The sequence below is a fragment of the Girardinichthys multiradiatus genome, chromosome 23 (genome assembly GCF_021462225.1).
Source record: "Girardinichthys multiradiatus isolate DD_20200921_A chromosome 23, DD_fGirMul_XY1, whole genome shotgun sequence".
Lineage (NCBI taxonomy): Eukaryota > Metazoa > Chordata > Actinopteri > Cyprinodontiformes > Goodeidae > Girardinichthys > Girardinichthys multiradiatus.
In genome coordinates, this window is record NC_061815.1 from 41,990,292 (window position 1) to 42,003,135 (window position 12,844).

General features: G+C 39.2%; 2 protein-coding genes across 3 annotated transcripts in view; one reads left to right on the forward strand and one right to left on the reverse strand.

The window, feature by feature from the left end:
- Positions 1 to 1,899: 1,899 nt before the first annotated feature.
- Positions 1,900 to 8,544, reverse strand: atox1 (antioxidant 1 copper chaperone). Of its 2 annotated transcripts, none has more exons than XM_047352767.1 (4): positions 8,383 to 8,544; positions 6,199 to 6,274; positions 2,892 to 3,050; positions 1,900 to 2,669 (listed from the first exon to the last, which is right to left on the reverse strand). In XM_047352767.1, exons 1-3 carry the CDS (start codon positions 8,386 to 8,388, stop codon positions 2,926 to 2,928), a joined length of 207 nt encoding a protein of 68 aa, XP_047208723.1. In that variant the 5' UTR covers positions 8,389 to 8,544; the 3' UTR covers positions 1,900 to 2,669; positions 2,892 to 2,925. The 2 variants fall into 2 exon arrangements, with proteins under 2 accessions (XP_047208723.1, XP_047208722.1); XM_047352766.1 differs by having other exon boundaries at positions 2,900 to 3,050; positions 8,383 to 8,541.
- A 597-nt stretch (positions 8,545 to 9,141) lies between these two features.
- slc36a1 (solute carrier family 36 member 1) overlaps positions 9,142 to 12,844 on the forward strand; it is a 60,807-nt gene continuing 57,104 nt past the window's right edge. Inside the window, exons 1-2 of the mRNA XM_047353907.1 lie at positions 9,142 to 9,365; positions 12,352 to 12,489. Coding sequence (XP_047209863.1) covers positions 12,453 to 12,489 — 37 coding nt within the window. The 5' untranslated portion in view covers positions 9,142 to 9,365; positions 12,352 to 12,452. The remainder of the gene's footprint in view (positions 9,366 to 12,351; positions 12,490 to 12,844) is intronic.

The window sequence follows — 12,844 nt, forward strand, 5'->3', positions numbered from 1 at the left end:
TGGTTCATTTTTCATATGATTTTACAATGGCTGTAGTACGTCATCTGGCCCTTGTGCAAAATAAAAACGAATGACCTCCAAGTAAACTTTCAAACCGAACCAGTTAAGTAAATTAAAATCACCTGATGATAATTGTTTAAGGACGTGTTTAAAGGCTTGTCTTTATGTGTTGGTGCAGTGATGCGACATTGGGCTCAGGAGAGCTACCAGATGCAAGTGGCAGACTTAACAGATGCCAAGAACCCAACAACAATATATAACTGAAATGCTGCAGAAATGTATTTAGTAATTTCTGTATTAATTCTGTGTGAAATACATATAGGATGTACTTAGTATAAAGCTATTAAAATATCTAATAGACTAAATGTAAAAAAAAACACAACTTTTGAATTTTTCACACTTTGTCACATTACAGCCAGAAACCTCAGTGTATTTTATTGTGACTTTATCTTAGATGTAAAAGATGAAAATCTATTACAGCTACGTCGGATATAATTCTGAATAAGCAATAATAAGGTAAAAACAGGCCTTCAGTAAGGAAATGATTAAAAATAGAGACAAAGAATAGAGAAAGGGGAGTTTTCCCTGTCTGTCTTTAAACCTTTCCCCTAAACATTTATAAGAAAAGCAGCTTATTTTCTGGCTGTTTAAAGTTACACCCTTTAATTCATTCTCTTCAGTGGCTCTCTGTGCAGACATTATGACCACCCATTTAAACAGCAATGCTGCATTTTCTTTGAATTATCATTCTGCTGCTGAATCCTTGATCAGTATCGATGTGTATTTTATGGTGACAGTTCACTTAGATGTAACAGAGGGTCTAAATCTGGGTTTATTTGTCCCAGTTATCCTATTTATGGAACATTTAATCCTCATGGTTATATCTTTCATTTTATGAATTTATAGTGAGCAACTCCCACAGAAAAAGGAACGTCAAGGTTATTCTGTGATCCGTCAGTTACTATATTTCTGGTGTGATCTTCATCACGCTCTATTTCCTTCAAACACCTCCTTTCACAGAGGTTTGCATTTTCATGTGGTAGATATCGGTCTTAGCTTAAAGGTAGGAGTGAAATATTGCAGCTCATCTTGGAAGAACCCAGGAGCTGATGACATTTTTTAACATGATTCTACATCAGGCATGTTTTATAAATCAAGTGTTGAAGCACTGGATTGCATGATAGAGAAAATTGACTTGGAAAAACTCTCTTCTCTGCTTCTGTTCAGTTCAGAGAAACACAAATAAACATCTGAAATAGGAGACAACATTCTTTTAATTAAAACCTTTCCCACACTGGAAGCATCTTTGTCCTACAGTGCCTCCTGGTGGTTGAAATATTAAAGAAAGCTGATAAATTTCACACTTAAGAGGTTTATCAAGCTCAGCTCATGTGGAAGCATGACCTTCCATCCCAGTTTATCCTTGCAGGGTCGAGGGGGTTGGTGCCCAGTTCTAGCAGGTCAACAAATGCAAATTGAGATTAATGATTAAATTAGAGCCTTCTGCTAAGAGCTTAGTTGCCCCAGACCTTGTACAATAAACTATTTCCTCTTTTTTATTCTCCCATTGCAGCTGACAACATAAGCATCATTTCTAGGCAGTCTTTAACACATACTGCAGTGTGGTTTCGGTTAGATTAAATGTACTGAAATCTTCCCTCACTTCGGTAAAACTGAAAAACGTGGGTCTAATTTATAGTTTTATGGTTATGTTGCTCATTATATAGCTCATTTACAATATTACATAAGAAACATACCAATGAAGTGTAAAATTAAAATGAGACATTTTAAACTGTATATAAATGGCAATATCTCTGTCTAGAAAAAGTTTAGGAAAACTGGGATTTCACTCCCAACAGTAATGGTTAGCATAAAGCTAACTGAAAAAATGGGGACAGGTTTCAGACATAGGTGATTTTATTTTCATTGTGCATAGATAAAACATACTGTGAATCCCAGAAGGTGGTAACAAAACCCAGAGCAAACTACAAGAAAAACACAGATGCCTGTCAGAGAATCAAGATCATCCTGATCTATGTGATGAGTAGTGTTTTTACTGTAAATAACAAAGAAGCAGCTGGTGGTCCTTTAAAGGAGAAAAGATGGTGTGGTTTTTATGCCACATCACATTATCCATGAAGCTTTAAACATATGGGACTTGCTGTCAATAATACTGACTCAATGTAAAAGCAGTTCATTATATTTAAAACGGATACAGGGAATGTAGTTGAACTGCTCTAAAGGAACATTAGCATGATTATTTGGCAGGTTTTAAGGGTCTATTTACCACAGACAGTAACATTGTTTAAGCTCCACCTGAAATTGCTGCTCCAAACTGCAGGGGGCGCATGTCCCGGGGCTTTCAATTTAGGTGCAAAGCATGAAGCAGAAATCACAGCAAAGGGTACAAAGAACAGGATTTCAGAAACAGCATCTCTTTAAAAAGAATGTCATACCAACAAATGAGACATTTTTCCTTTTTCCAAATGTAAAAACACGATAACATCCCCTAGAGTTATTTGTAAACTTTCTGCTTGAAATGTGGGGCTCAATCTGAGAGCGTATGCATCCGAGATCTTTTTTAAGCATATGGGACGATGGGGCGTGGCACCTCCTGGTAATTGGCTTCAAGTCGAGCTTAAGTTTTCACTTTACAGCAGTATGATTTTCTAAAAGAAAACATAATTCAGTGCTTTACAATGTGAGCAAACATCATAACTTTTAATTAATGTATACAATTTAAATAGTTACAGAAACATCAAATACTTGCAGACTGTTTCTTAATGCATAAATAGACCAATAAAAGCTAAAGGTCTTTACATCAACCATTAACATGAACATATGAGTTCAAGCAGCAGGCAAAACATGAACTTTAACACTGTTATCAGCACCGTGTCACCTGTTGAACCGATGAAACAGAAGCCCTCATTTAGTGCCGTTGTACTTGACTTCCTTTCCGCATTTCTTCAGCGTCTCCATGAGAACATCCACATCCTTGTCGGACTCGATCCAAACCAGCTTCCTTGGCAGGTCAATCTCAAACTTCACGTCTGAGACGGGAAAATGCAAACAGGAACATTGTTCTTTCAATGGAATCAATGGACTGGAAACAGACAGAATCGCTTCTTTATTTCTGCTTCTTTTTCTGAAATAAAAGAAAGATTTTTCGGCCCTCTTTGACCTGACTGTGAAGAAAGATCTGAAGAATATTTTCTTTATGTTGTTGAAAAGTCACAGCTCAGACTGTGGGACTGGAACAAGATACAAAAACAGAACTGAAATTTGGCTACTAAACAATTTAATGACTAAGTCAAATAAAAGTGAAACAAAAAAGCTGTTCAGCATCAGGTGACCAGCCGTGTGAGTCAACAATCGGAGCAACGAAGTAACGGGATGGCTGTGATCCAAGCTGCCTTTAAACATTTCCTGAACCGTCTCCTGCACCAGATGCAATGTTGAATTTTGCATAGATATGAATTACCTCCTTATATAAAACTCAAATTAGGGCGTGTTTGCAAAGAACTGCAAGTTGTCATAAAGCCTAAATATAAATCAGGATCTTGACATATTTTGGGATTTGGGTCCAACAGAGAAATCTGCTTTTCACAAACGTACACCAGTTTTGAGTTCTTTACCTCTGAAGCTAAGCTGTTTTATGAACTATTTGCCTTTAATGTTGTCAGTCAGTCATTTTCTACCGCTTATTCCATAGTGGGTCGCGGGGGAGCTGATGCCTATCTCCAGCAGTCTATGGGCGAGAGGCCGGGTACACCCTGGACAGGTTGCCAGTCCATCGCAGGGCAACACACAAACAACCATGCACACTCATTCATACACCTAAGGTCAATTTATAGTTACCAATTAACCTAACAGGCATGTCTTTGGACTGTGGGAGGAAGCCAGAGTACCCGGTGAGAACCCACGCATGCACGGGGAGAACATGCAAACTCCATGCAGAAAGACCCCAGGCCGGGAATCGAACCCAGGACCTTCTTGCTGCAAGGCAACCATGCTACCAACTGTACCACCGTGCAGCCCCTTTAATATATATTTATATAAAACAAGTACAATCTTGTTTATATTTTGAAAAAGCAATAGAATGCTACAGCGATATGACTTTGACTAACTTTAGTTGCTTTTAAAACTGGCCAAAACTTTGGGAATGATATAAATCTGTTTTGGCATAAATAAGGTAAGTTTATTTATATAGCGCCTTTCAGTAACGAGACACTCAAAGCGCTGTACATACAATTACAATACAATCACAAAGAAAATAAACACAGAAAAACTAATCAAATGATACTACAATCCTTCTGAGAAATCTAAAAATCTCTGCTCAACATTACAATGATACAGATAACATTAATAATCCTTTGGGTTTTACTGGTAAGAGCTGGTTCTAAACCAATCTTTCTAAAGAGGTAATTATATCATTAAGTCCTCTATGTAGGGGAAAGCATCTTGTGCTAAGAGTGAATGATCCTTGGGTTCGCTGGTATAATGCAGTTGTAGTCATTTGCATCCATTGAAATTTAACTAAGCAATCATTGAGTTCTTACTAAGGAAGCTGAGTCACTGGTGTAAAAACAGCTTTTGTTCAAATTTTTAATAAACTAGTATTATTTTCCTTTCACTGGTAAATCTAAAAATCTATGAAAAGGAGAAGAAATGAAGAAATGAAATCCACATTTAGGTAAAAAATAAGGAGCATGGGAAAGCAACACACATAAGCAAAGATTTTGCAGGGCCATGGTGGACTTGTGAGGATGCCAATATTTAAGTATGATCATGTGTGCAAAGAATTACACTGTCAACACTGATGAAGGTGCCATTGTCCTTGAAAAAGAGATGGAAGTTTTATCAAACGGCCATACAGTTCAGTTCACAGATGAGGGGGGTTGCTGGGGCAGAGCGTCGTGTTTACAGAACATCCAGGAGAAATGTTTTGATAAGAAGCCTGTGAAGGCCATATCGGGGCGCCTGAATTAGACAAACAATAAATGTTTTGGTTCAGGCTGGCTGTGATTTTCCGCCTGCCTTCAAAGACTTACTGGTATTTCTCAATTTCAAATCCAAATAGCCAAATTTCTGGTACTTTCAGTAGATCCTGAGCAAACAACTTTCTCCAAGATTAAATCATATCACCTTTGAGTCCAGGAAACGCAGCCAGCCTGTGATTCTGTTTAAGGATCGCGTCCAGCTTGCGATTCTGCTCTCTTAACATATCAGTCTGACTGCTGAGAGCTCTGAAGATCCCTTCAAACATCCAGGCAACTTTGGAGTGCTTTGAACAGCTGCTGATGTTTTACAAATCTTTCGATAAGCCAGGTAACCGCCAACTCCAAAAAGCAGAAATCCTGTTATCAGAAATCCAATAATGTACAAATCTTCCACGTCCTCGACAGACATTGTTGTCAGGCACACACTGCTTCCACTGCTGCCAGGAATCCATTGCGTATCCAGAGAAGAACGTCTCATCTGAACAAGAGGGTCCCCTTTACCCTGTCTTCCCGTCGAGAAAATTTTATCGACTGCGTTGAGAGACCAGCTGACCAAATCCATAATGAACAAATTAGGAGGATATGCGAACAGAGGCTCTAAGAAAAACATAGACAAAAGCTGAAGCAGGGCAAAAAATGGGGGAGAATCAAGGAGAGAGTGGAAAAGCGTCTGACCCCACCGAGAGCAGAAGAGAACCTTCTACACCTTCATGCTCTGCTCTGGTAAAACCTTTGGAAAATGCAATTATATTTTCACACAGGGTCAAGTTGTTTTGGATAGCTTTTTCCCTGAGTAAATAAAATCAGCATTTGAAACCTGTTTTTGAATTTACTCAGGTTATGTTTGTATCACTTTAAGATTTATTTATTGATCTGAAACACTTAAGTGTTCCAAAAAAGCAAAATTAGAAGAAATCTATAAGGGGGTAAATACTTTTAGACGCGACGGCATATACCCCAACAATCCCCTCTTAAGTGCCAGCTCAGACATAATGCTTTTCATCAACATATCTAACATTGACAATCATTTGCGAAGGTGTGCCTTAAAAAATATTCTGCTCTGGGAACAAAGTGCAGTTGGTGAGTGCCAAAAACCAATTGGATGGTATGAGACATGAATTTACCCCAGTGCTTCCAGTGAAACCAGAACTGAAGGTGAAAAAAGAGGAAAAGAAGCCAGAGGAGATGTCGGTTTTACCTCCAAGCTTGTTGAGGATTCTCGTAACGGCTCCGGAGCATCCTTCACAGGTCATCGCCACCTCAAATTCGTGCTTCTGTGACAGAGGATTTAATTTACTGTAAATCTAGCATTTTAAGGAAGACAAACAGAAAATTGCTATAATACACCCTGAGGAGAACCTAACAAGGTGGCTGAAATGTAGCAATTTACAGAACAAAATGATGATATTTCTTTTGAATCTGATTGCTTGTCTCAAGCAAAAAAACACAACAATAAACTGAGGTGAGAATGCTCTGTTATAGGCCTACTGTTGCTAGGATTGTAGTTTCTGGAAATAAATCATGGAATCAAATGTGCCTTTGTTTTTTTTTTGTTTTTTTAGACAGAACGTATTCTGGTTTTCCTGATATTGTGCAGCCTTACCTCTAAGATACTACCTGTTATCATTTAAAATTTGTTCTTGTTATCACCTGTCATTCAATCACCAGAGTATTGTCCATCTAGAAAAGCTTTAGCTGAGTTTGAGGCACATCTACAGAAGTTAAAATGTCATGAAAAAAATCATATTGCTGCTGTAGGACAGAAACCTTGTATCTGGAACTGCTCATGACATGAGAAATACATCTTGCTTCTAAATGTAAATTATGTAAATGCATAATATTTGGTCGCTTACAGCAGATGCTCTTTTTGATTATTTCACAGGAAATGTGTCAGCAAAACCCCAGACGGATGTGAAGGACGAAAAATTGCTAAACATTTTGATACAGTAACGACATATTTGAGTAATTTAATTTGAAAAGTGAAAGTCGTATATCATATAGATCCCGGAATGATGTGTTTCAACCATTTACTCTGATCATTATAGCTATGACAGCTAATGAAAACCCAATAATACATTTCTCAAAAATTTTGAATATTACATACAACCAATACAAAAGGATATTTAACACATAAATGTATATGCCTACTACGACATAAGGCCATGTACTGCACAGTATATTTATTCATAATTGGTTGGGCTGATTTTGCATGAATTACTGCATCAGTGTGGCATAGAATTGAGGCGATTAGCCTGTCCCTCTGCCCTGGTTGCTTTAATAGCAGCTTGGGCTCATCTGCATTGTTGAGCTGGTGTCTCTCATCTTCCATTTTGTTAGCCAATGAAGTACACTGCATTGGCTAGAGTGAACACTACGGAGTCCTGCTACAAAATGAAGTCAATATCTCCATAAAGCACGTCATCAGATGGAAGCATAAAGTGCTCCAAAATGTCCTGGTGGATGGCTGCACAGACTTTGGACTTGACAACACGGTGGACAAGAATGTGAAGCCTCTCCACTCTTCCTCCAGACTCTGGGACCTTGATTTACAATACTATGCAACACAACCAGCCAACAGTCCCGTTGTTTTTCTCCTTAGCTCAGGTTAGCAGCGCAATGCCTCTAGATCAGGAGTGGCTCACACACCAGAAAAGCGACAGATTGCGACAGACACTCTGTGGCTCTTGATCTACAAAGTCCAGTTACATTCCACACCTTGTGAAGGTCCCCAAAACTCTTGAATGAGTTTTGATTCACAGCCTTATCAAGCCTGTGGTAATTCGTGATGCTTGTGCACCTTTTCTACCAGACGTTTTCAAAGCAAAGACATTTTGTGGCTTAAACCTGATCATGGAGGGAACAATGGCCGCTGGAAAACTGTCAGTTCAGCAGTCTTCCCCATAGTTCTGTAGGCTACAACAGGACAAACGATAAACTGAAGGTGATGTGGTACATGGAGCTAATCCTTTATACAAAAAGAAGCATAAAATCCCTTCGATTTGGGAAGAATTCAAATATGTCTCATATGATAAGGAAAGCGGGAACAAAGCTTGGAAATGCAAATATGATGCAGACTCAAAAATACTTGTCTGGATCAATATCCGGGATTTCCCAGAACCCTGTTTTCCTTACATGATCCTACCTACAACCCAGAATGTCATCTGTTCCTAAGGTAGTTCCTAAACATCATGTGTGCTGCACTAACTAACTTATTTTTCCTAAAGCGGTTGTTATACATCCTCTGACTAATAATAAACGATCCAGCTGAGGGAAATTTGGAGTCTTGTTTGTTGCAGGCTAAACGAAAAGCATTTGCGTCTTCCACGTACTAAAGCGCAGACATGTTGAGTAAGCAAGCAAAAAGGACTCAAAATAAACTCACAGTCATGTTGTCAGTGATCTGTCGCGCTTAACGATCGGACCAGCTCTTGATTTTTGCTTTTAATCAACTTGGTAATCTCGCAAAAGACTACGAAAACCGAAAAAACCGTTTACTACCTGCTTAGCTACCCACTGTCAAGCATAGCAACAAAACAGGATATCCGGTATGCAAAGGGTCTAAAATGTTAAAAGAAAATCCGCGGTTCAAAATGTTGGTTTGTTTATAAAAAGTTTAAATGTATGTTAACATACTACATGATGATATATGAATTTAAAGCAAAACGCTTAAAATTAAATAAAAGAATGTGACGCAAAGCCAGACACTTTTGATTTGCCACGTCTTGGTTTTATTTTGAAAAACCTGACGGAAACTATTCCTCTTTAACTTATGTACTTTCACATATTTGTCTAAATTTTCTGACTAAACTCGTATCAGGATCTAAAACACATATCTCCTTTAGGGTTTTAGGTTCCTATCATTTGAATAATTGATCGCCGAAAAATATATAACAGAAAGTCTCACTGACTATCCTAGTGAACAAATAAAGTGAATGGATGTTTTTTGGTTTTCAAAACAAAAGCTTTATCAAATGACAAAATTATTATGATTAATAATTATTATTATTTATGCCAAAACGACAGAACGAGTTCCAGTGTCCCTCACAGGCGTTACGACAATGTAGGAACTGTCTTCGTTTTAACAGGGACTTTAGTTTAGTTCCGTCTCTATAGAAACAGAACGTCGAACGTGGTTGCGTCGGCCAGACCTCATGTCATGTGACCTCACCGCTGGCTGGCTGGCTATGGGGGGCGAAGGAGCAGAACCGACTCGATTGTAGCTTCCAATCTGTGCTGCAGCACCTCGGCCAGCGCTCCCTTTCGACCTGATATGACAGCAGCACCAACGTAGGATCTTCTGTGGTCAGGCCATCCAGATAAAGGCCGACTGAAACAGAGGGACGGAGGCCGAGATATTTCGCTGAGGTAGGCTGGTGTTTTATGATGGGCCGAGCTGCTGTTTACGAACACAAAGGTGTCATCGGAACCTTCAGCTAAGGTTGGCTAACCCGCTCCTTAGGTGGCACCCCAGTTAAACTCCTGTTTACTCTGCCTTCTTAACCTTCTTAACCTTTTGTGAAGATAAACTAAAGCTGGTAATTCAGTTTACTTTAGATTTACAAGTGCATTCCACCCTGGAGACTTCTCAGCTTTGTGTTATCTCGATACATTTATCCCGGAGCGGTTCGTTGACCCAAGACCTGATGCATCTGATAGTTGTCCCGGTTGTCCCAGCTGTATGTTTCCTTTGACATGTCTTCCGGGCCAAAGATTACCGGTAAATATTGGTAGGATTACCATGTTAATCTGCTCTGTCTGCAGCGTGTATGGCTGCTTGTTGTCATGAAGGGAGGACGCTTCTCACTGGAAAATGTTTCTAACTATAAATGAAGTTGACTAAAGTTGCTTTGGTTTGGCCGCACCCTGGTTTAACAGGAATGTTTCTGTGTCAGTTTATCACCTTGAAACATCCTAGTTTGGAAGCAGTCTGTCTTCTAACTCTCAGAGGTTTGACAGGAACGGTTAGTGTTGTTGAGCAAGGCACTTGCTTGTACTTTTCCATTAACTTGATGAGTCAACAACACACTTTCCAGAACCTGTAGACTCGGACTGTCAGTTTTGATAATGGGCTGAACATGTTCATAAATGACTAACTTTAGTTGCAGAGAGTCATGGGCTGGTACAAGTTTCCTTAGGTAGGATATCAAATACAAATACCACTGTTTAATGGAAGACTTACAGATGATTAGAGTTCTAATAATGTTATCTATCTATTATATAACTAATATTTAGTTATTTTCATACTAAGCATAAATATAGAATAAGCAGTTTGCTGCCTTTAGCTTCCAGTCTGTAGTTTGTAAAACGTTGTTACCTAAATATGATGCTGCCACCACTTTGTTTTTTTCTTTAATTTCCATATCATAACCAGAAAAATGTACAGCTTTTTATACTTTTATATTTTGCAAGCAATGGAAACATGCAGAGCCTTCTTTTAGGCAGCAGACCAGTACTGTACAGCAGCGGGTGGGGGAGGGGCCGGTGTGCTTCCAGTAGCTGGAGAAATCTGTGGTTACTGTGGCACTTTCATTGGCATCTTAGTAAAAGGAATTTGAATCATAAAATCATCAAATAAGCTACTTTTTAAAACTGTGGCATTCCTATTTGCTACACAAATTAGAAAAACCTACATAGAGAGAAGATAAGAAATCGATTTGTTTTTTCATTCACTAATGATAAGATGCTTTTTCCCAGTACCCTGGCTTGTGGAATCTTTTAAAATCATTAAAATCAAACTGGTTTTAACACTATGTTCTGTCTCATGGAAATTTTCAGCTTTATTTTCTCTGTTGCGCTGGACTGCGCTTATATGCGTTGCAGTGAACGCTCAGACGTGTTACTCTAGGGGTGCCCAGGTCCAGTCCTCAAGAGCTTCTATCCTGCAGATTTTACATACGTCGCCTCTCCTGTACAACTGAATCAAATGGCTGAATTCCCACATTACCGCGTCAGTCAGCTCTACAGAGGCCTGGGGATGAGCCAATTAATTGACCAATGTATGCTAAGGAAGGAGTACATCTAAATGTTGCAGGATAGTAGCTCTTGAGGATGAGACTCTGGCATTCCTGCGTTACGCTGTATCTAGGTGAGAGGCGCTCTTCGTTGCTGCATGCTCACCGAAGCGCTGCTGAACAGTAAAGCTGCCAGGAGAGAGCAAGTATCAGTTCATTTTGCCACCTCAGTATGTGTATCATTTTCCTTTAGGAGACCTGACAGTTATGAACTGTCAGCCTCTCAGTCCCTTAATGTTGAGTCAGCTCAGAATAAAGACCTGGAAGTTGGATGTGTAAGGCAACTTTGTTTTATAGGAAGTTGTGATGCAAGTATTACTATTTGTACGCTCACTAAAGGTACAAACAGGTTTTTTCTAAGCCTTTTGGCTGTCGTCCTATCTTTATAGTTTTACACAGATCAGGTGTGCAGCAAAATCTATAAACAAGATCCTGTATGATGGCACTGCTGATGGCAAATGTGATCCGTTTGCCTTTCCAGCCGTTGTGCTGCCCTTACGTAACATCTGGGTTTATGGGCCTGGAAGCTCCCTAATGACTGTCAGACACTGGCTGCAGGATGGTTAACAATGAGAGGGGCACCTGAGGATTTGCTCTGTATTTCAACAGATCAGACAAAGGTCAATGCAATACGTTCTTTGGCATTTGGATGATAATATAAGAAATATTAGACCTATATTTACAGGTGCATGCTTTGTTTTCATGCCAAAAAATGAAAAACATAAAATAGGAACAGAATATTTTCTTTCATTTCATTCATTTCTTTTTTCATGTTTGCAAGCTCAAAATTATTTTCTTAATATAGGTTATTGTGTATCGTGCAAATTTAAATGCCAAACAAACAGCTGGTGTGATGATTCATAGTTTGCATCAAAGTTGGATTTTGAGTGTGTCCTCTTCCTTAATGTTTGACACGTTCTATTCCCAAATGAACGTGTTCAGGAAAAATCGGTTATCAAGTCTTTTAAATAAACAACATGGATGTTCGTGATTGGGTAAGAGCTGATCTCAGCATCCTGACAGTAATTGTTACAAAGTGAAGAAGCACGTGAGGTCTGCGCTTGCATTCTGCTTACATGTGGAGTTATGCCTCAGATCAGCCAACTAAACTCCACACTGCAGAGAGTTCAAGTCGGCAAGTTTTAAGAGAGTTTGTTCTTATTACCAAGCTGTTATTTAAAATATTTTAGATTTGTAAAAACTTGTAAATACCCCAGTTTTTGCATCGAGTTGCAGTCATTAATGCAATGTTTTACACAATCTGCCTCTGTGCTAGAACTGCTTCATGTTTTCCTTCAGCTGCTGCATCTAACTAGACAATTATTGTCATGTTTTCACAGTTGGAAGCCGTCAATGCTGAGCTGTCTGTCTCTGCTACGCCAGGATCCGTGAGGCTGGGAGAAACAACACCTAGCCACCCGCGAGCTCCACCCGACCCATCATGATGGCATCCAGTGACGTGGATGGCAGAGCTGATGGTAGGAAACTGCTTTTCTGATATTTAATCGCTATCATTATAAGTGAAAGGTAAGGGATTCCCTTTGTTGTTGTGAAATGAGACAGAATGAACTTGGTACATGGTCGCAGACGGATTACGTCTAATCCCAGTGAATCATCCAAGCGGCTTTCATTTCATTTATGAAATCGGTCTGATGGCAGGAGGTCACGATAATATATTTATTACATTATAACAGGTACACCTGTTAGGTATTTAGATTCTCTACAGGGTTTAGGTCTGACACCTTTGCTGGCCAATCTGGCACAGCATTACTTTCAAGAAGGTGTTGGGACTTTGTACTGGATAAAACGCACTGGACCAACACCAGCATATGA

Excerpts from the sequence above, each read along its gene's own strand:
- atox1 (XM_047352767.1), bottom strand. Across the intron at positions 3,051-6,198 it reads AATCCTCAACAAGCTTGGAG|ACGTGAAGTTTGAGATTGAC; the intron begins GTAAAACCGACA and ends TTCCCGTCTCAG.